General features: G+C 42.8%; 1 protein-coding gene across 1 annotated transcript in view; it reads left to right on the top strand.

Moving 5' to 3' along the window:
• ank2a (ankyrin 2a, neuronal) overlaps positions 1 to 26937 on the top strand; it is a 110107-nt gene that overhangs the window by 41103 nt on the left and 42067 nt on the right. The window contains exons 20-29 of the mRNA XM_060915646.1: positions 7394 to 7492; positions 7626 to 7724; positions 10975 to 11073; positions 11174 to 11272; positions 15955 to 16027; positions 16388 to 16514; positions 16766 to 16841; positions 16930 to 17033; positions 17121 to 17342; positions 17567 to 17665. Of these exons, the coding sequence (XP_060771629.1) occupies positions 7394 to 7492; positions 7626 to 7724; positions 10975 to 11073; positions 11174 to 11272; positions 15955 to 16027; positions 16388 to 16514; positions 16766 to 16841; positions 16930 to 17033; positions 17121 to 17342; positions 17567 to 17665 (1097 nt within the window). The remainder of the gene's footprint in view (positions 1 to 7393; positions 7493 to 7625; positions 7725 to 10974; positions 11074 to 11173; positions 11273 to 15954; positions 16028 to 16387; positions 16515 to 16765; positions 16842 to 16929; positions 17034 to 17120; positions 17343 to 17566; positions 17666 to 26937) is intronic.

The raw sequence follows: 26937 nt of genomic DNA, 5'->3' as shown, positions 1-26937 counted from the left end.
TGAAGTCCCGGGTCGACAGCCACACTCAGTCCCCAGGGAGGTAGGTAGGTGTGTCACCTCTATGGCGATCCGCCTGCCTCTTGTGTTGGCGGAGAGCATTCTCGATGCACTGGTGTGTCTGTTCCCAGACCTGCTCACTCTGTTGCATCCAACTGTCAATGGCAGGGTTGTCAGAGGGCATGGCAGACCATGGCATTAAGGGGGGTTGATAACCCAGCGTACATTGGAATGGTGTTAAACCCGTAGCAGAGCTAATCAATGAATTTTGTGCCATTTCTGCCCAGGGCAACTATTTTGACTAGTCAGCTTGATTATCGTGACAATAAATTTTCAAAAACTTTCCTAGTTCTTGGTTGACTCTTTTGCATTGACCATTAGACTGGGGATGGTAACCAGAGGTGAGACTTACGTTAACTTCCAGTCTCTCAAAGAATGCTGACCACACATGAGAGGTGAATTGATTGAGGCCCTCGATCTGATACTATATCCTCAGGAACACCAAATATACGGAACACATAGTTGAAAAGGGCTTCAGCTGTCTGAAAGGCTGTAGGTAGGCTAACGAAGGGGATAAATTTAACTCCTCATGAAAATCTATCAACAACGGTCAGAATGACCATGTAGTTCTGCGAGGGGGGCAAATCAGTAACAAAGTCTACCACTACATGTGACCATGGACGAGAAGGGACAGGCAAGGGCATGAGTTTACCGGCAGGGAGAGTTTTGGGTGTTTTGCATTTGGAACAGGTGGGGAGACAAACCTATGGATATCTGACAACATGTCCTCACACCAATATCTGCCAGACAATAACTGGTGAGTACGTATCTCCCCCGGGTGGCCAGAAGTTAAAGAGGAGTGGGCCCAGGTAATTAATTTGTCCCTGCATTGAATTGGCACATACTTCCTTCCCACGGGGCAAGATTAAGGGGCAGGAGTGATAGTTAACTCCTGATCTATTTCCACATCTATCTCCCATCTAATAGGGGCTAACACAGCCAACGGGGGTAGTACATTGACAACCTCAGTAGAGGACTTGGGACTAGGATATATACGTGAAAGGGTGCCTGCTTTAGTATTACAGGAACCGGGACGATAAGTAATGGAAAAATTAAATCGTGAGAAAAATAAGGACTACTGGGCCTAACAGGGGTTGAGCCGTTTAGCTGACCATAAATATTCAAGGTTTTTGTGATCTGTTAAAACTAGGAATGGCTGTGTAGCTCCCTCTAGCCAATGGCGTCATTCCTCAAAAGCTAGCTTCATGGCCAGCAATTCTCTATCTCCTATAGCATAATTGCATTTGGCAGGGGTTAATTTATGGGAGTAGAAGGCTATTGGATGTAATTTACAGGGATCACCTATGCGCTGGGACAACACCACTCCAGCGCCTACCTCAGTGGCATTCACTTCTACTATGAAAGGCTGTGTGGGATCGAGATGCTTCAGAACGGGGGCTGAGGTGAAAGTTACCTTGAGGGTTTCAAACGCTTTCTGCACCCGGGGGTTCCATATTAGTTTTTTGGCGTTTCCCTTCAATAAGGTGGTAAGAGGGGCTGCTATGCTACTGAAATTACAGATAAAATCGGTGATAGAAGTTAGCGAACCCAAGAAATAGCTGGAGTTCCTTTATGGACGTGGGGATGGGCCAGTTCGCTACAGCCTCTACCTTCCTGTCATCCATAACAACATCCTCCGGACTGATGATGTAACCTAGGAAAAAAGTGGAAGGGAGATGAAATTCACACTTCTCTCCTTTGACATATAACTGATTATCAAGCAGATGCGTTGGGATGGAACGAACATGTCGAACGTGAGTTTCGAGATTGGGGGAATAAATCAGAATATCGTCAATGTGGGCAAGAACATAATGACCAAGCATATCCCTTAGAACATCATTTATGAATGCTTGGAATACAGACAGAGCATTACGCAACCCGAAGGGCATTACTAGGTACTCGCAGTGCCCCCTAGTGGTAACGAATGCAGTTTTCTGCTCATCGCCTTCCTTTATGCAGACTAAATTATATGCGCTTCTTAAGTTGAGTTTTGTGAAAATGGATGCTTCATGAAGTTGTTCTAGTGCTACGGGGACCAAAGGGTAAGAATAGGGTTTGGTGATTTGATTAAGTCCACGATAATCAATGCAGGGCCTAAGCCCGCTATCCTTCTTATTAACAAAAAAGAACCCTGCAGCTGCGGGAGATGTAGAAGGACAGATAAAACCCTGTTGTAAAGCGTCCTGAATGTACTCCTCCATCGCTTTCTCCTCTGCTTGAGCGAGTGGATAAATTCTAGATTTAGGTGGAATAGCATCATCTATCAACTCAATGGAACAGTCATATTCTCTGTGAGGAGGAAGTTTGGTAGCACTTTTCTTGTTAAACACTTCTGACAGGTCACTGTATTCGGGGGGAACGGATACTACAACATTAGCATTGGGGCTTTCTATAGCAGTTGACGATACCAGAACTGTGGGGTATTGCTAGACAGGTGTCGTAACAGTTACTAGACCAAGAGAGTATTTCTTTATCAGACCAAGATATGACTGGGTTAAGTTTTCTAAGCCAGGGCAAACCTAAAATGATAGCATAGAAGAATTTAATAAAAAAAATGAATCTCTTTAGAATGTAATGCATTGACCATCATACTGATGGGTTTTGTGATTTGGTTCACAAGTCCTTCTCCCACAGGATCCCCATCAACAGCAGTCAGTCTCAGCGGTGTTTCCAGTGGCTCCACAGGAATCTGGAAACGCCAGCTCGGCGTGAATAAAGTCCCCTTCAGCTCCGGAGTCAATTAACACTGAGAACACAGAGACAGACTGCGGACAGTTAACTGTCATGGGTAGGAGAAAGGACTTAGAGACCAACCCCTTGGTGGGTGTATTCACCACATTAGTGCGTGGAGTAGACTTCACGCACTTTCCTGGGGTTGGCGCCAGAGTTCTGTGTCGACAGATTTGACAGTCATGTAAAATGTGACTGGCAGTTCTGCAATAGAGACACAAACCACTTTGGAGACATCAGTGCCTTTCTTCCGCAGACAAATGAAATACATCACACTGCACAGGTTCCGGGGGTTCTGGATCCTCACAAGTCCGGGTCGTAGGTGGATACAAGCAGCAAGGGATTAGTGCAGTTGATGGAGCCGTAGGAGAGTTACATGGACCTCTCCCGTGTTTCAGTTGGTCTAGGCGAATGGCCAATGAAATCAGCTTCTCTAGTGAAAGACTGTCATCCTTACAAGCCATTTCAGCCAAGATGTCCAAGTTCAGTCTGTTGCGAAATGTCACTAATAATTCCAACTCATTCCAACCACTCCCAGCCGCGAGTGCATGAAATTCCAAAGCGTAATCGGAAACTGAGCAATTACCCTGATGTAGTCGGGTGAGTAATTCCCCTTGAGAATGGCCCTCATTGGTGTGATCAAAAACTGCTTTAAATTCTCTAATAAAGTGATCATAAGTGTTGGATTGGGCTGAGGGCCAAACTGTGGTAGCCTAATCTAACACCTTGCCCATAAGACGAGATATCACAAAAGAAATACAAGCCTTGTCTGAGCTTGGAGGGGAATTAGCAAAAAATATAGAACATTGTAGCAGAAACTCTTTACACTGATTAGGCGTGCCACTAAACTTTTCCGGTTTACTGACAACAAACGAACTGGTAACAGCCATAGAGGGAGCAGCTTGGTTGTAAATCACAGAAGAGCCAGAGGAGTGGAGTAGTTGGAGTTGTGTGGTGATTTCCCTCATGCTTTCAACAATTTGGGCTAACTGTTTCTGCTGCTCACCTTGCTGTTGCATGAGGGTATGGATGGACTGAGTCACGGAGTCAAAACACTGGTGATGTTGTCCAATCATCTGACCTTGGCTGCTAATCGCTACCTGTAGCTCCATGTAATCTGCCATCTGCATGGTGGCACAGTATCCTGTAACGTGGCTGTGACAAACCAGACACTCACAGATGTACAATGAAAACAAGGCTTTAATGAGAGAAGGACAATCTGAAATCAATGTACAAAAGCCAGGCCAGGTCAAAACCAAGAAATCCAAAACAGTAACAGGGGCTAGACAAATCGTGGTCAAAAAACAGGCAATCGACGAAAAATCGGGAGTCAAGAGATGCGGGCAGTCAGAACACAAGAGCTAGGCAAATCGTAGTCAGAAAAACAGGCAATAATTGAGAAACCAGAAATCAAGAGAGACGGGCAATCAAAACACAAGGGCTAGGCAAACGGGAAAAAACGGAAGGCAAAAAGGGTCATACACAGAGAAACAATGAATATAATAATGCTCAGTACACTTACGAGAAGTGAAGACAATACTGTGCAAAGGACAAGACAGACAAAGGGGTATAAATACAGACACAAACAAAAGGTACAGGTGATGATGATTGGAATTCACGTGAACCACTCCTATGAAGTGGTTCCAGATTGGTTGACAGAGTGCACATGGTAGTAACTGGTGTGTGATGGGGATTATGGGAAATGGAGTCCTGAGGATTGAGGCAGATGGAGAGTGAGCTCAGAAGCGTGACATATACAGCCTGGATTGCCATTCTTGCACCTGTAGCAAATTCTCCTGAATTAGGTGACTCAGTGTGTAGAGTTTTTCTTATAAGTAAAGAATGTACTAAATTTCTTACTAGTAGAAGGTATCTCCCCCCAATTTTGCCTAATGATGTCCAAGATGCCATGAGTCTTGCACCCATATAGTAATTCACATGAGGAAAAGCCTGTGTGGAAGCTTGTAGGACCTCTCGCATTGCAAATAATAGGGGTTTGAACCATTTATCTCAATTCCCCATGAATGAACTTGCAACTCATATTTTTAAGCATTTGATTAAACTGTTTGACCAGTCTGTCTGTCTGCAGATAGTAAACACTGGTAAGAATCAAGTTAATCCCCATTAATTCATACAGTTTGCAAAGTGTGTGTCACATGAACATTGTGCCTTGCTCATTCAGGATCTCTTTTAGGATCCCGACTTGGGAGATAACACTGAAGCGTGCCTCTGCAACACTGCATGCAGAAATGTTGTACAGCATCACCGCTTCTGGGTATTGGGTTGCGTAGTCTACTAAAACTAACACTAAGTGATATCCTCATGGAGTCTGGTCTCATGGCCTGATGAGGTCCATACCAATTCTTTCAAAAGGGACCTTGATTAATGGAAGATGGTGCAATGGTGCTTTTGGGGTGGCCGGTGGATTCACCAGCTGACATTCATGACATGATGCACACTACCTGTGAACATTACCACGAAAGCCCGACCAGTAGAAATGGGCCATGAGATGGTTCAGTGTTTGCCTTGCCCCAAATGCCCAGCCATGGGATTATGATGAGCCAGCATAGATGTGAGAGTGCAACATTCGGCTGGGTTTTTTGACCACAGATTACTCTCACTTGATCAAAAGCGTGTCTCAGGGTCTCATTGTGTGACTGCTCCAGAGGGAAATCTCCAAGAGAAGTCCCTGTAAAAGGGGGAGGGGTGGAGTCCTCCCCATCCTCTGTTTCCCCCTGACATGGAGCTGACATATATGGCTCCAAGACTGCTTCCCCAGCCAACATTGAGTTGGATTCCACACATTCCTCACTATTGCAGGACCCATCAGCAAGCATTTTCTTCACTAATGCATTAATGAAACTCTGGTCAACTTATTCCAAGAATTACTGGATGGGTCAGGTGAGTACTAACCATCTTCTCTATTCACTGCTTCTTCTCCCAGAATTTAATGATGACAGGCACCAGTGGATTCTCATGAATATCCCCTTGCACAGACCTCAGTTTCACCAATTGTGCATTATCCAATGCCTTGCAGTGAATCAGGCTTTTATAAACCACAGTCTGGTTATACCCTAAGTCCCCCAAGGCCTGACGTGTACTCCCTTGTATACTCACTTATATGCAGATACATTTGTGCTCAATCGAGGAAGACTTGAAGCATGCCAGGAATCTGGATCAGTATTCCCATTTCCATGAGCAGGACAATCATGAACTTCCATGAACTGCCCAGCTTTCCCACCACATCTGTAGACCTGCCTGGGCTTTGTCCTGGTCCTGGTGGGGGTCGACAGTTTTGCCTGTTCAGAAAGAGAGGGGGGGATTAGTGGAGGCATTAGAGTGGAAGGAAAGGCAAAACGGGGAGGGCCCTGGATTTGGGGAACTGGTTTTGGGGGTCAAGAACAGGGGAAGGGGAAGGGACAGAGTGTGAGAGAGGGAGGAAGTGAGAAGGAGCAGGGGGCTCGCCTGCCCCCTGAAACATCATCACATGGTCTTCCACCAACCAAACCACCTTTTCCACCGACACAAGATGGCAGCACTGGACCCACTCCACTGTCTCCTCTTGCAGCCAAGCAACAAACTGTTCCAGCACCACTCGGTCGATAACATCTGCACTGTCACGCTTCTCTACCAGAAGCCACCTTTCAGCAGGCATCTCGGTGCTGTATGGTAAAGGCAAGCAAGAGGCCAAGGTGCTGTTCAGGGGTGTAGCCCACCTATTGAAAAATAGTCCAGGTACTTCAGCAGGTTGGCAACTGGGAGCTGTTAGCCCGTGAGCTGGGCTTCCCTCAACAGCAGCAGCAACAAGTGGACCATCCACTGAGAGGTTGGCCACATGTTTCCACAACTCACTCAAAGATCTTTATGTAGGCTCTGGGATTGTCCTGCAGACCCATCTTTGCAGCGGCTGCTTGGGCTGTGGCTGGAGTGCCTACTGGCTGGATCAGGCTCTGGAGAACCTGTTGATTCTCTGCCTGAGCCCAGAGAATAGCCTGGAACTGCTGATCCTGCTCTAAGTGCAGCATGATGAGGGTTTGATGTTGGTTTTTCGTGGATGCCGGCGAGGGTCTGGATGATTTTGCTAAGGGGCGATGACTCCATGACAGTGCTTCTTCCTCAAATCCCAGGTTTCAGCACCAGTGTAACGTACTGGTTTGTGGGGGAAATTAAGAAACAGGAGGCAGGCTTGGAACAACTCAAAATGGTGTGCTTTATTTCTGCTCACATTCGCTTTTCAGTGGTTTTACTGCATAAGGCACACAAACACACACAGCTCTGTGCTGCTCAGTTCTCTCTCTCTCTGATTATGGGCTTCTCCTGAAAGTTCAAATAAAACACACATAAATAACCTGCTCATAATCAGACACTGGTGAGAATCATCATGTCTTACCTGCTGGTTCCAGCTGCCACCGCTCCATCCACAGCTGATGCTTGACCACACCTCTGCTGCCACAGTGGTATTACACTGGATGACACTGGATGTTGAGTAATGTACTCCGACTTAATTCTGACAAGACAAAAGTATTTCTGGCAGGTAGAAGTTGTTATGGTTACACAACATAACATATCTGTAATTATTATCTGTTTTTCTGTCTGTCTCTTTCAGAACGGTCTCACTCCACTACATCTTGCTGCTCAGGAGGACAGAGTGAGTGTGGCTGAAATTCTTGTTAAACACAGTGCAAACTTAGACCACCAAACAAAGGTGAGAACCCCCCCCCCCCCAAACACACACACACACACACACACACACACACACACACACACACACACACTCAAAAAGTTTTTGCCTGATAACATGTATGTGTATTTGTGTATCCCCCCTCCCCCACACAAAGCTGGGTTACACTCCTCTTATCGTCGCCTGTCACTATGGAAACGTGAAGATGGTGAACTTCCTGTTGCAGCATGGAGCAAACGTAAACACCAAAACTAGAGTAAGAGCTAATTTCTCATTTACTGTTTATATGTAGTTCCTCGAGTGGCACAGTAGTGTAGTGGTTAGCACTGTCGCCTCACAGCAAGAAGGTCCTGGATTCGAGCCCAGCAGCTGACGAGGGCCTTTCTGTGTGGAGTTTGCATGTTCTTCCTGTGTCTGCATGGGTTTCCTCTGGGTGATCCAGTTTCCCCCACAGTTCAAAGACATGCAGGTTAGGCTAATCGGTGGCTCTAAATTGACCGTTGGTATGAATGGTTGTTTGTCCCTATGTGTCAGCCCTGTGATGACCTGGTGACTTGTCCAGGATGTACCCTGCCTCTTGGCCATAGTCAGCTGGGATAGGCTCCAGCTTGCCTGAGACCCTGTACAGGATAAGCGGCTACAGATAATGGATGGATGTAGTTCCTCTTTATATTCACTTCCTGGGTACTCTTGTTTCCTGTTTAGGCATATACATACTTTATGTTCACAATCACTTTCTGCTTGCACTTCCTTAACTCCTTTATTTTATCAAGTCAATTTATTTATATAGTGCTTTTAATAATAGACATTGTTGAAAAGCAGCTTTACAGAAAAATAAAGATTTTAAACATATGAACTGATAAATTTATACCGAATAAATTTATCCCTAATGAGCAAGCCTGATGTGACAGTGGCAAGAAAACACTCCCTGACATGTCAGGAGGAAGAAACCTTGAGAGGAACCTGACTCAAAAGGGAACCCATCATCATCTGGGTGATATCAGATAGTGTGATTATAAATAATTCACAAGTCAATTTATTTATATAGTGCTTTTAACAATAGACATTGTTGAAAAGCAGCTTTACAGAAAAATAAAGATTTTAAACATATGAACTGATAAATTTATACCGAATAAATTTATCCCTAATGAGCAAGCCTGATGTGACAGTGGCAAGAAAACACTCCCTGACATGTCATGAGGAAGAAACCTTGAGAGGAACCTGACTCAAAAGGGAACCCATCCTCATCTGGATGATATCAGATAGTGTGATTATAAATAATTAACTTCTATACCTGTGTCCTGTATAGTCACAAAGTACAACTGTGTAACCATGAAATTCATTATAGTTTTAACATGAAGTCTGTTTTGTTGAAGTTATGAACTGTTAATTGATGAAGACTTGAGTGTAAAAGTGTTCATGACAACTGCAGTGCTAAAGTTATCGTGGTGACTGTCGTCCTAAGCCATTACGTGTATCTTTAGATTGTCCTCCATAGGAGGACATGAAACCTCAGCTAGGAGTGGAGTATCAGGATGGATCAGGGGTTGTACATATAGGGCCATCCTTATATAAGAACTCCACTTATAATTAGGTCATCAAGATGGATCAGGCAGGTCTGAAGAACAGGAGAGGTCAGCATCAATGGTGTCTCAGGATTGACATATAACTTGGGAGAGAGAGAGAGAAAACACAGGTTGTTAGGTATGCTCGTTGTCACCTAATGTACATTTTGGGCTGAGTGCAAGCAGGGACTCCGGCAAGACTAACTATGACAGCATAACTAAAAGGGAGAGCCAGAAGGTAACACAGACATGAGGGAGCCCTGGGACATGAAGCAACCTCCACTCCACTCCACTCCACTCCACAAACCGGAGTGAAGAGTAAGTGGGGGGCTGACAGCATCCATACATCCCAGTTTACCAAAATGCTCTATGCCTGAGGACCCTCCAGATCTACTCCTTTACCTAATAAAAACTATTAACAAAAAGCTTGACTAAACAGATATGTTTTCAGCCTAGACTTAAACACTGAGACTGTGTCTGAGTCCCAAACACTACTTGAAAGGCTGTTCCATAACTGTGGGACTCCGTAAGAGAAGGCTCTGCCCCCTGCTGTAACATTCACTATTTGAGGTACCAACAGACAGCCTTTTGATCTAAGTAGGCATGGCTGGTCATTAAAGACCAGAAATTCGCTCAGGTACTGTGCTGCAAGACCATTCAGTGCTTTAAAGGTCAATAGTAGTATTTTATAATCATTGTGAAATTTGATTGGGAGCCAATGCAGTGTGGATAAGACAGGCGTGATGTGGTCATATCTTCTAGTTCTAGTCAGGACTCTTGCGGCTGCATTTTGAACTAACTAGAGCTTGTTTATGCACTTATTGGAACATCCAGACAGTAAGGCATTACAATAATCCAATCTAGAGGAAACAACAGCAAGAACTAGTTTTTCTGCATCATTTAGTGACATCTCATTCATCTCATTATCTCTAGCCGCTTTATCCTTCTACAGGGTCGCAGGCAAGCTGGAGCCTATCCCAGCTGACTACGGGCGAAAGGCGGGGTACACCCTGGACAAGTCGCCAGGTCATCACAGGGCTGACACATAGACACAGACAACCATTCACACTCACATTCACACCTACGGTCAATTTAGAGTCACCAGTTAACCTAACCTGCATATCTTTGGACTGTGGGGGAAACCGGAGCACCCGGAGGAAACCCACGCGGACACGGGGAGAACATGCAAACTCCACACAGAAAGGCCCTCGCCGGCCCCGGGGCTCGAACCCAGGACCTTTTTGCTGTGAGGCGACAGCGCTAACCACTACACCACCGTGCCGCCCCATTTAGTGACATTATATTTCTTATCTTCATCATATTTCTGAGATGAAACAAAGCTATCCTTGTAATGTTATTGATATGAGTTTCAAACAAAAGACTAGAGTCAGTGATCACCCCAAGGTCTTTTACTGCTGCACGTGAAGAAAAAGAAGGGCCATCCAGAGTTACTGTGTGATCAGAAAATCTACTTCTAGCTGCATATGGTCCTAGTACAAGTACTTCAGTCTTGTGAGAGTTAAGTAGCAGGAAGTTAATAAGCATCCAGTGTCTAATGCCCTTTACGCATTCCTCAATTTTTTTAAGCTGGTGTCTCTCATCTGGCTTTGCAGAAACATACAACTGTCATCAGCATAACAGTGGAAACTAATACCATGCTTATGAATAATACTACCCAGAGGTAACGTATATAAAGAAAAAAGCAGTTGGCCTGAGAGAGAACCTTGTGGAACACCTTAATATACATAGAGAAGTCACCATTTGCATAAACAAACTGGTAACAATCAGTTAAATAAGACCTGAGCCAGGAGAGGGCCATTCCCTTCACTCTCACAAAATTTTCTAGTCTATCCAGGAGAATGGTGTGATCAGTGGTATGATTATCAAGTAACTAAGCTTTGTATGTGTGTGCGCGTGTGCATGTGTGTGTGTTATCTGCAGAACGGGTACACACCGCTTCACCAAGCAGCTCAGCAGGGAAACACACACATCATCAATGTTCTTCTTCACCACGGTGCGAAGCCCAATGCAGTTACCATGGTGAGACGCACACAGAAACTGATATATACAGCACAGCACATAAACAAACACACACACTGACTGGTGTGTGTGTGTGTGTGTATGTGTGTGTGTGTTTCAGAATGGGAACACCGCTCTCTCCATTGCTAAGCGTCTTGGCTATATCTCTGTGGTGGACACACTGAAGGTTGTCACCGAGGAGGTCATCACCATGACAACTGTGAGTAACACGTCCAACACACAAATACATCACAAACCACAAAAAACAAACACCATGACTGAGTGACACACAGAGCCAGTGTTGATCTTATCAGAGTCTTCTCTCCACTCCACCTCCTCCTCATCAACACTGCTTTGTGTAAATGTGTGTGTCATTATGTTTAATCACATCACAGAGCTTACAGGTTCAGTTACAGGTTCAGGTTTAGGTACAAGTACAAGTTCAGGTTTAGGTCAATTCAGTATCTGGGTGGACATTGGAACAGGGATTCAAAGGTGAAGTTATAATGTTTTTGAGGCCCTTCGCTGGCAGGCTTCAGTACCATTTTTAACCCCATCTATTCAAGTCAGTTTATTTGTGTTGCACTTTTAACAACAGACATTGCCACAAAGCAGCTTTACAGAAAAAGGTAGTACCCTAGCTGTATAATAGGCGAAAGGCTGAGGGCTATAGAAGCAGAGATCGGCACCACCCAATGTGCCCTAAGGGCCTGGTTAGTACTGAGACAGGAGACTGCCTGGGAAGACCAGGTCCTGGTATGGGAGGGACTTTGACTTTGATGATCAAGCCTGAGGTGATGGTGGTGAGGAAAACTCCTTCAGATGACATGAGGAAGAAAGCTTGAGAGGAACCAGATTCAAAAGGGAACCCATCCTCATCTGGGTGATAACAGACAGCATGATTATGAATAACTCACTTCTATAACTGTGTCCTATAGTGTCACAGAGTACAACTGTGTAACCAGGAAATTCATTATAGTTTAACATGAAGTCTATTTTGTTAAAGCCATCTGTTCATCGATGGAGACCTGAGTGTAAAACCATTCATGACAACTGCAGTCCCAAAGTCACCATGTCAACTGCAGTCCCATCATAGCAAAACTGTGTGTGTCCAGAGCCATCTTCTAAGTGTGTCTTTTGACTGTCCATATGGGGCCATCCTCCACAGAAATCATGCTAGTGAACAGGGAAGGATCAAAATTCACATTTTAAGTTACATCTTGACAAATTATTTTCTGGAATAGTCTTTTGTCATTTTTAAAAGATCGGTTGATTTTGATGCCTCCCCAATGTTTTTCCTTTTGATGAATATATTTTATAGGGGGAAAAAAAAAAAAAAAAAAAAAATAAATATATATATATATATATATATATATATATATATATATATATATATATACACAGGTGCTGGTCATATAATTAGAATATCATGAAAAAGTTGATTTATTTCAGTAATTCCATTCAAAAAGTGAAACTTGTATATTATATTCATTCATTACACACAGACTGATATATTTCAAATGTTTATTTATTTTAATTTTGATGATTATAACTGACAACTAATGCAAACCCCAAATTCAGTATCTCAGAAAATTAGAATATTGCGAAAAGGTTCAATATTGAAGACACCTAGTGCCACACTCTAATCAGCTAATTAACTCAAAACACCTGCAAAGGCCTTTAAATGGTCTCTCAGTCTAGTTCTGTAGGAGACACAATCATGGGGAAGACTGCTGACTTGACAGTTGTCCAAAAGACGACCATTGACACCTTGCACAAGGAGGGCAAGACACAAAAGGTCATTGCTAAAGAGGCTGGCTGTTCACAGAGCTCTGTGTCCAAGCACATTAATAGAGAGGCGAAGGGAAGGAAAAGATGTGGTAGAAAAAAGTGTACAAGCAATAGGGATAACCGCACCCTGGAGAGGATTGTGAAACAAAACCCATTCAAAAATGTGGGGGAGATTCTCAAAGAGTGGACTGCAGCTGGAGTCAGTGCTTCAAGAACCACCACGCACAGACATATGCAAGACATGGGTTTCAGCTGTCGCATTCCTTGTGTCAAGCCACTCTTGAACAAGAGACAGCGTCAGAAGCGTCTCGCCTGGGCTAAAGACAAAAAGGACTGGACTGCTGCTGAGTGGTCCAAAGTTGTGTTCTCTGATGAAAGTAAATTTTGCATTTCCTTTGGAAATCAAGGTCCCAGAGTCTGGAGGAAGAGAGGAGAGGCACAGAATCCACGTTGCTTGAGGTCCAGTGTAAAGTTTCCACAGTCAGTGATGGTTTGGGGTGCCATGTCATCTGCTGGTGTTGGTCCACTGTGTTTTCTGAGGTCCAAGGTCAACGCAGCCGTCTACCAGGAAGTTTTAGAGCACTTCATGCTTCCTGCTGCTGACCAACTTTATGGAGATGCAGATTTCATTTTCCAACAGGACTTGGCACCTGCACACAGTGCCAAAGCTACCAGTACCTGGTTTAAGGACCATGGTATCCCTGTTCTTAATTGGCCAGAAAACTCGCCTGACCTTAACCCCATAGAAAATCTGTGGGGTATTGTGAAGAGGAAGATGCGATATGCCAGACCCAACAATACAGAAGAGCTGAAGGCCACTATCAGAGCAACCTGGGCTCTCATAACACCTGAGCAGTGCCACAGACTGATCGACTCCATGCCACGCCGCATTGCTGCAGTAATTCAGGCAAAAGGAGCCCCAACTAAGTATTGAGTGCTGTACATGCTCATACTTTTCATGTTCATACTTTTCAGTTGGCCAACATTTCTATAAATCCTTTTTTTGTATTGGTCTTAAGGAATATTCTAATTTTCTGAGATACTGAATTTGGGGTTTTCATTAGTTGTCAGTTATAATCATCAAAATTAAAAGAAATAAACACTTGAAATATATCAGTCTGTGTGTAACGAATGAATATAATATACAAGTTTCACTTTTTGAATGGAATTACTGAAATAAATCAACTTTTTCATGATATTCTAATTATATGACCAGCACCTGTATGTATATATATATAATGTGTGTGTGTTTTGCAAAAGTATTCATCCCCCTTGGTGTTTGTCCTGTTTTATTGCATTACAAGATGAAATTAAAATGAATTTTTGGAGGGTTAGCACCATTTGATTTACACAACATGCTTACAACTTTAAAGGTGCAAATTGTTGTTTTATTGTGACACAAACAATACTTAAGGTGAAAAAACTGAAATCTGGAGTGTGCATAGGTATTCACCCCCTTTTATATGAAACCCCTAAATAAGAGCTGGTCCAACCAATTCACTTCATAAGTCACATAATTAGTTGATTACGATCCACCTGTGTGCAATCAAAGTGTCACATGATCTGTCACATGATGTCTGTATAATTAAACCTGTTCTGGAACGACCCTGACTCTGCAACACTACTAAGCAAGCAACATGAAAACCAAGGAGCCTCCAAACAGGTCAGAGACAAAGTTGTGGAGAAGTATAGATCAGGGTTGGGTTATAAAAATGTCAAAAACTTTGAATATCCCAGGGAGCACCATTAAATCCATTACAGCAAAATGGAAAGAATATGTCACTACTGCAAACCTGACAAGAGAAGGCCGTCCACCAAAACTCACAGACCGGGCAAGGAGGGCATTAATCAGAAATGCAACAAAAACACCAAAGATAACACTGAAGGAGCTGCAAAGATCCACAGCGGAGATGGGAGTATCTGTCCGTAGGACCACTTTAAGTGGTACATTCCACAGAGCAGAGCTTTATGGAAGAGTGGCCAGAAAAAAGCCACTGCTTAAGAAAACACATGTGAAGTTTGCCCAACAGCATGTGGCAGATTCCCTAAACACATGGAAGAAGATTCTCTGTTCAGATGAGACTAAAATTGAACTTTTTGGCCATCATGGGAAATGCCATGCATGGCGCAAACCCAACACCCTGAGAACATCATTCCTACAGTGAAGCATGATGGTGGTAGCATCATGCTGTGGGGATATTTTTCATCTGCAGGGACAGGAAAGCTGGTCAAGACTGAAGGAAAGATGGATGGCACTAAATACAGGGCAATTCTGGAGGAAAGCCTGCTTGAGTCAGCCAGAGGTTTGAGACTGGGACGAAGGTTCACGTTCCAACAGGACAATTACCCTAAATGTACTGCTAAGATACACTGGAGTGGTTTAAAGAGAAAGATTTAAATGTCTTGGAATGGCCTAATCAAAGCCCAGACCTCAATCCACTGGAGAATCTGTGGCATACTGTGAAGATTGCTGTACACCAATGCAACCCATCTAACTTGAAGGAGTTGGAGCAGTTTTACCTTGAGGAATGGGCAAAAATCCTAGTGGCTAGGTGTGCTAAGCTAATAGAGACATACCCCAAGAGACTTGCAGCTGTAATTGTAGCAAAAGGTAGCTCTACAAAGTATTGACTTTTTTTTTTTTTTGGTGGGGGGGATACCTATGCACACTCCAGATTTCTGTTTGTCACAATAAAACAACAATTTTCACCTTTAAAGTTGTAGGCATGTTCAGTAAATCAAATGGTGCTAATCCCCCCAAAATCCATTTTAATTCCAGCTTGTAATGCAACAAAACAGGACAAACACCAAGGGGATGAATACTTTTGCAAGACCGTGTGTGTGTGTGCCGTATGTTTGTGTGTGTGAGCGCATTATATCCATTTCTATCTCATCCCATCTTTTAAATTTCTCTTGTTTTTAATTTCACATGATAGTGTTCTTGTTGCTGAGTTTAGCTTTTTCTAGGTTTTTTTTTCTTTTGCAGAGTTGACCTATTTCTCTTCCACATTCCATTGTACCACTGATACTTTGTTAACTTACATCTGAAACTTGAACTTAAATTATGTTAGCAGTGTTTTTGACCATGGCGGTGCTAACTCTATCCTGCAGACGGTGACAGAGAAGCACAAACTAAATGTTCCTGAGACAATGACTGAAGTTTTGGATGTTTCTGATGAGGAAGGTGAGCGGATAGACCTGTACAGTTTCCAGTTGTGCACATCTAAGAACCACATCTTGTGTTATGGTGTTGGGCTCCTGGGTTCTGTCTGTAACAATTTAGTAGTCGTACCACTCAGTGTCATGCTTTACTTCTAAAACTATTAGCAAACTAGCTATTTATGCTTAGTATAACACTATAATGTGTGTTTATTAGTGAGTTATACATGCTAGCTCATCTTTCAGTGTCATACTATTGTGTGTACTTAATAGCATTCTAACACATGCTAGCTATTCTCTGAGGGAAGCACTAGCGTGTGTATTTATTAGCAAGCTAACACATACTAGCTGGTGTGGCAGAGAATGCTGATTGAGGTGTGTGCAGGTGAAGACACAATGACAGGAGATGGAGGTGAGTATTTGAGGGCGGAGGACCTGAGAGAACTGGGAGATGACTCTCTCTCTGGACAATATCTGGATGGCATGAGCTACCTCAGCCACAACCTCGACAGGTATATGCGCACACACACACACACACACACACACACACACACACACACACACACACTCTCAGACTCTGAGACATGCCCTCTCAGACCTGTTCTCCTTTCCAAATGCACATATATGTGTATGTATATTATACAGTTTATGGATTAAAATGCTTCTATATAGACTCAGAGACATATAATTATATATTTTCTATCCATGGACTCAGAGACCCACGTTTTATGATTTGCTGTTAATGTGTTTGGTTGTGATAAAGGGCACATTACCCTCCACCTCACTTGGGCTACCAGAGAGATGGAGTTCTCATTGAGGACATGATCACCAGCCACCAGGTATACACACACACACACACACACACACACACACACACACAAACATTACGGTTTGTTCAAGTGGAACTCAGCTCTGTGTGTGTGTTAGGTACCAAGCCTGTCCAGAGAGAATGATAAAGACTCGTACCAGCTGAGCTGGGGAGCTGAACACCTAGACAATGTAGTACTAACTAACACACTGCTGCAGTCTGGGTGAGTAAACACACACACGTGCACGCACACACACACACACACACACACAACATAATGATGATGCCTTTCTGTCTTTCCACCAATTAGCTTCCTGGTCAGTTTCATGGTAGATGCAAGGGGTGGGGCCATGCGTGGTTGCCGTCACAATGGACTACGCATCATAGTCCCACCCAGAAAGTGTTCAGCTCCAACGCGTGTGACCTGCAGACTGGTGAAGAGACACCGTGTTGCCACAATGCCCCTGGTGGAAGGAGATGGAATTACAGGACGTATCATAGAGGTTGGACCTACAGGATCACCATTCCTTGGGTAAGAGAGAGACAGAGAAAAATAGACAGAGAGATAGTTCCAGTCTAACTCTTAGTGTTGCTTCAATATTAATTGCACCTGGATTCTGAATTGTATCTAAAGAGCTACTGTAATCATAAAGACTACCCTAGGACACATATTCACAATCTGCTCTTACTGAACATTCTGTAAACATACTCAGTACTCTGTATGTGCCTCTTACATGCTCTAATCTGTTTTAACAGGAAGTTACACTTGCCTACAGCTCCGCCCCCTCTTAATGAGGGAGAGAGTTTGGTGAGCAGAATCCTGCAACTTGGCCCACCGGGAACCAAATTCCTTGGGTAGGACATGCTAATACTGACACTGTCCAGCTCCATGTGATATGAGTCCGTGTGTGAGTGCCTTCCGCAATTATTGATACCCCTTGTATAGATTCATAAAAAGGGTTCGAAAAAAACATCTTTTGCCTTTGCATGTCTAAAAGTAATGATGGATGTCGTTTCTCTTTACTTAGCCGAGCGGTTCTTGACATAATATCGATCACTACAGTTGTGGAATATGGCTATTTACTGTATTTTTATTATTTACTATTTAATGTTTGATCTCAAATGCATTAAGAAGGCAAGAAATTCCACTAATTAACTTTTGATGAGGCACACCTGTTAACTGAAAAGCATTCCAAGTGACTACCTCATGAAGCTGGTTAAGATAATGCCAATAGTGTGCAAAGCATCATCAAGGTAAACATGGGATATTTTGAAGAATCTAAAATATCACACATTTTTAACACTTTTCTGTTTACCACATAATTCCATAAATGTTCCATATGTTATTTCATAGTTTTGATGTCTTCAGTTTTGTTCTACAATGTGGAGAATGGTCACAATACAGAAACACCTATGAATGAGTAGAGTAGGGGTGTAAAAACTTTTGACTGGTACTGTATATATACACAGTCTGGCCAAAAAAAAAAAAATCATCATTTAGGTTTAAATAAGCAAACACTTAAGAGCCTTTGATTGGATAATTACTGCAGTGATTAATGTGTTTCAGCTGGCAACAATTCTTTTAACCCTAACTGATGCAGTGAGTAGCTTCTCTTCTCTTCTCTTCTGAAGCAACCATGTTGGAAGATGTACGTATCACATGATTCTGGGGGCGACACGGTAGCATGGTTGTGGGGACGGCACAGTGGTGAAGTGGTTAGCACTGTCGCCTCACAGCAAGAAGGTTCTGCGTTCGAACCCAGTGGCCAACGGGGGCCTTTCTGTGTGGGGTTTGCATGTTCTCCCTGTGTCTGCATGGGTTTCCTCTGAGTGCTCCGGTTTCCCCCACAGTCCAACAACATGCGGTTAGGTTAACATGGGGCAGCCTTGGGCTGAAGTGCCCTTGAGCAAGGTACCTAACCCCTGACTGCTCCCTGAGCACTGTCGTATGGCTGCCCACTGCTCTGGGTGTGTGTGTGCGTGTGTTCACTGCTTCAGATGGGTTAAATGCAGAGGATGAATTTCACTGTGTGCTTGAGTGTGCATGTGACAAATAAAGGCTTCTTCTTCTTTAAAAAAATGTTAGTGTTTCAGAAGACTCAAATTATTGTCCTGCATCAAGCAAAGAAAACAACTCAAGAGATTTGAACTGAAATGACTGGAATTGGGTTAAGAACCGTCCAACGCATTATTATAACCTGGAAGGATAGTGATGAACCATCAAAATGTGGTTGGAAAAATATAACTGACCATGATCAAAGATGGGCGGCACGGTGGTGTAGTGGTTAGCGCTGTCGCCTCACAGCAAGAAGGTCCGGGTTCAAGCCCCGTGGCCGGCGAGGGCCTTTCTGTGTGGAGTTTGCATGTTCTCCCCGTGTCCGCGTGGGTTTCCTCCGGGTACTCCGTTTTCCCCCACAGTCCAAAGACATGCAGGTTAGGTTAACTGGTGACTCTAAATTGACCGTAGGTGTGAATGGTTGTCTGTGTCTATGTGTCAGCCCTGTGATGACCTGGCGACTTGTCCAGGGTGTACCCCGCCTTTCGCCCGTAGTCAGCTGGGATAGGCTCCAACTTGCCTGCGACCCTGTAGAACAGGATAAAGCGGCTAGAGATAATGAGATGAGATGATCAAAGATCATTTAAACCCTTGGTGAAGTCAAATTGTAAAAAATTCAACAGTAGAAATCATGGCTATGTTTAATAGTGAAAGTAAGAGCATTTTCACAGATGCAATGTGGCGAGAACTCACTAAACAGCTGTGTGTCCATAAGAAAACCACTTGTTAGTGAGACTAATCAGTAGAAAAGGCTTCAAAAAAAAAAAAGATTGGACCCTGGAGCAATGAAAAAAGGGCACGTGGTCTGATGAGTCCAGATTGACCCTGTTCCAGAGTGATGGGCATGCCAGGGTAAGAAGGGAAGCTCATGAAGCGATGCATCCATCATGCATAGTGTTCACTGTACAAAGCTCTGGAGGCAGTGTTATGATCTGGGGTTGCTTCAGTTGGTCAGGTAAAGGCTCATCAATGTTATGGGACAATAAAATGAAGTCACCTGAGACTATGACTACATGAGTGTACTGAAAGAACAGGTTATTCCTTCAATGGATTTTTTCTTCCCTGATGGCATTGGCATAAAATTAGGGCTCAAATAATGAAAGAGTGGTACAGGGAGCATGAGGCATATATTTTACACATGAATTAACCCCCACAGAGTCCTGACCTTAACCCCACTGAAAGTCTTTGGGATGTGCTTTAGAAGACATTTCGGAGTGGTTTGACTCTCCTGTCTAGTTTAAGATCTCAGCAAAAAATTAATGCAACTCTGGGTCTAAATAAGTGTTGTGATATTGTATAAGCAGGCGGCACGGTGGTGTAGTGGTTAGCGCTGTCGCCTCACAGCAAGAAGGTCCTGGGTTCGAGCCCCGGGGCCGGCGAGGGCCTTTCTGTGTGGAGTTTGCATGTTCTCCCCGTGTCCGCGTGGGTTTCCTCCGGGTGCTCCGGTTTCCCCCACAGTCCAAAGACATGCAGGTTAGGTTAACTGGTGACTCTAAATTGACCGTAGGTGTGAATGTGAGTGTGAATGGTTGTCTGTGTCTATGTGTCAGCCCTGTGATGACCTGGCGACTTGTCCAGGGTGTACCCCGCCTTTCGCCCGTAGTCAGCTGGGATAGGCTCCAGCTTGCCTGCGACCCTGTAGAAGGATAAAGCGGCTAGAGATAATGAGATGAGATGAGATATTGTATAAGGTTGTTGCCATGGTAAATGTGCACTATAATCAAAGCAAAAGGCGGACCAAAGAAATGTGTGTGTGTGTGTGTGTGTGTGTATTTTTTATTTATATATATATATATATATATATATATATATATATATATATAAATCTCCTTCTCACCCCCGGCGGGGGGGTGGTATCCATGTCATCCTCAAGCTCGGGTCCTCTACCAGAGGCCTGGGAGTTTGAGGGTTCTGCGCAGTATCTTCGATGTTCCTAGGACTGCGCTCTTCTGGACTGAGGCTTCAGATGTTGTTCCTGGGATTTGCTGGAGCCACTCTCGCAGTTTGGGGGTTACTGCCCCAAGTGTCCCCACTACCACAGGGACCACGCAACCCTTGACCTTCCACATCCGTTCCATATATATATATATATATATATATATATATATATATATATATATATATAGTATATATTGTGTGTGTGTATATATATATATATATATATATATATATATATATATATATACAGTGGTGCTTGAAAGTCTGTGAACCCTTTAGAATTTTCTATATTTCTGCATAAATATGACCTAAAACATCATCAGATTTTCACACAAGGCCTAAAAGTAGATACAGAGAACCCAGTTAAACAAATAAGACAAAAATATTATACTTGGTCATTTATTTATTGAGGAAAATGATCCAATATTATCTGTGAGTGGCAAAAGTATGTGAACCTTTGCTTTCAATATCTGGTGTGACCCCCTTGTACAGCAATAATTGCAACTACACATTTCTGGTAACTGTTGATCAGTCCTTCACACCGGCTTGGAGGAATTTTAGCCCATTCCTCCATACAGAACAGCTTCAACTCTGGGATGTTGGTGGGTTTCCTCACATGAACTGCTCGCTTCAGGTCCTTCCACAACATTTCCATTGGATTAAGGTCAGGACTTTGACTTGGCCATTCCAAAACATTACCTTTATTCTTCTTTAACCATTTTTGGTAGAATGACTTGTGTGCTTAGGGTCATTGTCTTGCTGCATGACCCACCTTTTCTTGAGATTCAGTTCATGGACAGATGTCCTGACATTTTCCTTTAGAATTTGCTGGTATAATTCAGAATTCATTGTTCCATCAATGATGGTAAGCCTCCCTGGCCCAGATGCAGCAAAACAGGCCCAAACCATGATACTCCCACCACCATGTTTCACAGATGGGATAAGGTTCTTTTGCTGGAATGCAGTGTTTTCCTTTCTCCAAACATAACACTCCTCATTTAAACCAAAAAGTTCTAGTTTGGTCTCATCCATCCACAAAATATTTTTCCAATAGCCTTCTGGCTTGTCCATGTGATCTTTAGCAAACCAGATGAGCAGCAATGTTCTTTTTGGAGAGCACTGGATTTCTCCTTGCAACCCTGCCATGCACACCATTGTTGTTCAGTGTTCTCCTGATGGTGGACTCATGAACATTAACATTAGCCAATGTGAGAGAGGCCTTCAGTTGCTTAGAAGTTACCGTGCGGTCCTTTGTGACCTTGCCAACTATTACACGCCTTGCTCTTGGAGTGATCTTTGTTGGTCAACCACTCCTGGGGAGGGTAACAATGGTCTTGAATTTCCTCCATTTGTACACAATCTGTCTGATTGTGGATTGGTGGAGTCCAAACTCTTTAGAGATGGTTTTGTAACCTTTTCCAGCCTGATGAGCATCAACAACGCTTTTTCTGAGGTCCTCAGAAATCTCTTTTGTTCGTGCCATGATACACTTCCCCAAACATGTGTTGTGAAGATCAGACTTTGATAGATCTCTGTTCTTTAAATAAAACAAGGATGCCCACTCACACCTGATTGTCATCCCATTGATTGAAAACACCTGACTCGAATTTCACCTTCAAATTAACTGCTAATCCTAGAGGTTCACGTACTTTTGCCACTCACAGATATGTAATATTGGATGATTTTCCTCAATAAATAAATGACCAAGTATAATATTTTTATCTCATTTGTTTAACTGGGTTCTCTTTATCTACTTTTAGGACTTGTGTGAAAATCTGATGATGTTTTAGGTCATATTTATGCAGAAATATCGAAAATTCTAAAGGGTTCACAAACTTTCAAGCGCCACTGTGTATATATATATATATATATATATATATATATATATATATATATATATATATATTATGGATATATACACAGTTGTGATCAGTAGTTTACAATACAGTGACATGAATGTCATCTTGGATATGAATTATAGTAAAGAGTGCACGCACATCCAACTTTGTACAGGTGCAGGGTAAAAAAGTCCGTCAGTTAAAAAGAAAAAATATACCCGCACACTGTCGCTGCTGCTCTCAGTGATTTTATTGATAGATACACTATCTATGTGTATCTATCAATAAAATCACTGAGAGCAGCAGCGACAGTGTGCGGGTATATTTTTTCTTTTTCTTTTTTCTTTTTATTTTGGATATGAATGTCATGGCAATACAGGTAGTCGTCGACTTACGACTGCGTTTGGTTATGACTGACCGGTCGTAAACCGATCTGGTCGTAAGTCGGCCTATGTTAAATGAACGTAAGTATATTGTGATGTGTAATGATATTGTAATCATCTTAAAGTCTTATTTTATCAACATTTTCTTATTTCATTACCTTGGCTCATTATTTGGTTTAAGTGAAACACTGCATACTACACTGCGTACAGTACAATTCGTTTAATATGTGCAAAACAAAAAATACGAAATACAGGTGTGAAAAATAGAAAACATTTTAGTTTGAAACATACCAAAATACAAATGTAAAACATAGCAAAATACAAAATTTAGTGACCGCTGGCATCACTGGTGCTTGGCTGTGGGTCGTCTACGTCATCATCAGCTGCTGCAGCGCTCGGGCTGGCGGGAGGATTTGCTCGTTTCATAAACCAGGAGCTGGGGCGGAAACTGTATGACAGAGTGCGCAAGGGAGCGCAAGAGAGACTACGCATGTGCCTGGAGCTGGGGCGGAAACTGTACGACGGCGTGCGCAAGGGAGCGTGAGAGAGACTGTGCATGTGCCTGGAGCTGGGGTGGAAACTGTTGTACGCGGCGAGAGGCGCTGCCGGGAGCTGGGGCGGAAACTGTCGTACGCTCAGCTAGCTCAGCTGGGAAACACTTGCCAGTCATAACCAGACGGTCGTAAAGTCGATCGGTCGTAAGTCGCATAGGTCGTAAGTCGACGACTACCTGTATTTGGGCTTTCAGTGATTTCTCTGAACTGTTTTTTTTCTGTGGCAGAATGTACAGCATACATCTTTTAAAAAAATAGAATTCAGTGCACAATTTTCTTTGGGTTTTCTGAAATCAACATGGGGTCAAAAGTATACATAAAGGGTCAATAATTTACATACAGCACACCTAATATTTGGGTAAAATGTCTCTTCGCAAGATTCAACTTGACCAAACATTTTTTGTTTACTATGAACAAGCTTCTGGCAGAATTTTGCTTGGATATTTCATGACTCTTCATGGTAGAATTGGTAGAGTTCAATTAATTAAAAAAAACAATTCTTGGCATGGACTTGACTTATAAGCACGGTTCATACACAGTTGTGGTCAGAAGGTTACACACAGTGACATGAATGTCATCTTGGATATGAATGTCACGGCAATATTTGGACTTTCAGTAATTTATCTGAACCGTTCTTTTTCTGTGGCAGAATGTACAGCATACATCTTTAATAAAAAACAAAACAAAACATGAATTTGGTGCACAAGTTTTAATTTCTTTGGGTTTTCTGAAATCAACACAGTGTCAAAATTATACATACAGGGTCAAAAATTTACATACACTCACTTAGATGATTAATTCAGAGGTGCTGAGACTTCCAGAATGTCTCTTATCTTCCAAAGGCTGGGGTCTCTTAACTTCCTGTTAGTGATCATGATTGACTACAGCTGGTAGCTTCTCTGTGCCTTCATAAAAAGGGTTTGTTGACAGCACTCATTGGATTGACCAACACACAGGAAAATAGGAAAGTCCAAGGAGCTCATTGCAGCTCTGAGAAAGAGAATTGCAGATATACACAACTCCAGAACGTCTCTTGGAGCCATTTCTAAAACGACTGCAAATTCCAAGATCAGTTCAAACAATCGTATGTAAATGACTGGGAGGTGTAGTCACTTTGCCAAGCTACTTTGCTTCAAGAAAACCCAAACTGTCATCCTCAGCTGAAAGGAAATTGGTTCGGATGATCAGGAACAACCCAGGAACCACCATGGCATAGCCCTGCCATGAACTGGAAGCTGATGGATCACTGTCTACAGTTTAGCTCACCATGGACTAAGAGGCTGCTATCCAAGAAACAACCCCCTGCTCCAAAATTGACAACTTCAAGCTTAGCTAAAGTTTGAAGCTGACCACACAGACAACAAAAAAAAGCCTTCTGGAGGATAGCTGTATGGTCAGATGAGTCAAAGATTGAGTTGTTTGGCCACAATGACCACCATGTACAGAGGGACACTGTACCAGCTGGTGGTGGTAAGATCATCATGCTCTAGGGCTGTTTTGCTGCCATTGGAACTGGTTCATTGCACAAAGTAGATGGAATAATAAAGAAGGAGGACTACCTCAGAGTTCTTCAGCATAAACCATCAGAAACTTGAACACAACTTGGGAGTTACAACAGGACAATGAACCCAAACACACATCAGAGCTGGTTGTGGAAGATAAAACATGCTAATATTAAGCTTAAAACAAGTCCTGATTTCAACTCCATTGAAAATATATGGACTGTGCTTATAAATCAAGTCCCTGGCAAGAAAAAAAATTAAACTCTACCAATTCTACCATGAAGAGTCGTGAAATAGCCAACCTGAATTCTGCCAGAAGCTTGTTAATGGTAAACATAAACAAAAATGTTTGGTCAAGGTGAATCTTACGAAGAGACATTTTACCCAAATATTAGGCGTGCTGCATGTATATTTTTGACCTTGTGTTGATTTCAGAAAACCCAAAGTAAATTAAAACTTGTGCACCAAATTCTAGTGATTTTTTTTTATTAAAGATGTATGCTGTACATTCTGCCACAGAAAAAGAACAGTTCAAATAAATTACTGAAAGTCCAAATACTGCCATGACATTCATATCCAAGATGACATTCATGTCACTGTGTGTAAACTTCTGACCACAACTGTATTTTCAATAGGGTTGAAGTCAGGGCTTGTTTTAAGTTTAATGTTAGCCTGCTTTATCCTCCACAACCAGTTCTGATGCGTGTTTGGGTTCATTGTCCTGTTGTGACTCCCAGTCATGTTCAAGTTTCCAATGGTTTGAGGTTATGCTGAAGAATTCTGAGGTAGTCCTCCTTCTTAATTATTCCATCCACTTTGTGCAATGAACCAGTTCCACTGGCAGTAAAACAGCCCCAGAGCATGATGCTGCTACCACCACCATCACCAGCTGGTACAGTGTTCCTCTGTACATCATGGTCATTGTGGCCAAAAAACTCAATCTTTGTATCATGTGACCATACAGCTTTTCTCCAGAAGGCTTTTTCTTTGTCCATGTGGTCAGTTGCAAACTTTAGCTAAGCTTGAAGGTGTCAATTTTGGAGCAGGGGGTTATTTTTTGGATAGTAGCCTCTTAGTCCATGATGATATTAAACTCACTGAACTGTAGACAATGATCCATCAGCTTCCAGTTCATGGCAGGGCTATGCCATGGTGGTTCCCGGGTTGTTCCTGATCATCCGAATCAATTTCCTTTCAGCTGAGGATGACAGTTTGGGTTTTCTTGAAGCAAAGTAGCTTGGCAAAGTGACTACACCTTCCAGTCATTTACATACAATTGTTTGAACTGATCTTAGGATCTGCAGTTGTTTAAAAATGGCTCTAAGAAACATTCCTGAGTTGTCTACCTCTGCGATCCTCTTTCTCAGATCTGCACTGAGCTCCTTGGACTTTCCCATTTTCCTGTGTATTGGTCAATCCAATGAGTGCTGTCAACAAACCCTTTTTATGAAGGCACAAAGAAGCTACCAGCTGTAGTCAATCATAATCACTTACAGGAATTTAAGAGGCCTTGGTCTTGGTGAGATAAGAGACATTTTAGAAGTCTCAGCACCTCTGAATTAATAATCTAAGGGAGTGTATGTACATTTTTGACCCTACATGTATAATTTTGACCCTGTGTTGATTTCAGAAAACCCAAAATAAATTAAAACTTGTGCACCAAATTCATGGGTTTTTTTTCTATTCAAGAAATATGTTGTACAATCATTTCGCCACAGAAAATGAAAAGTTCAGAGAAATAATTGAAAGCCCAATATTGCCATGACATTCATATCCAAGATGACATTCATGTCACTGTATGTAAACTTCTGACCACAGCAACTCTGTGTGTGTGTGTGTGTATGTGTGTGTGTATA

This window comes from Neoarius graeffei, chromosome 3 (genome assembly GCF_027579695.1).
Source record: "Neoarius graeffei isolate fNeoGra1 chromosome 3, fNeoGra1.pri, whole genome shotgun sequence".
NCBI lineage: Eukaryota > Metazoa > Chordata > Actinopteri > Siluriformes > Ariidae > Neoarius > Neoarius graeffei.
This window is presented reverse-complemented; position numbering and strand designations above follow the sequence as displayed.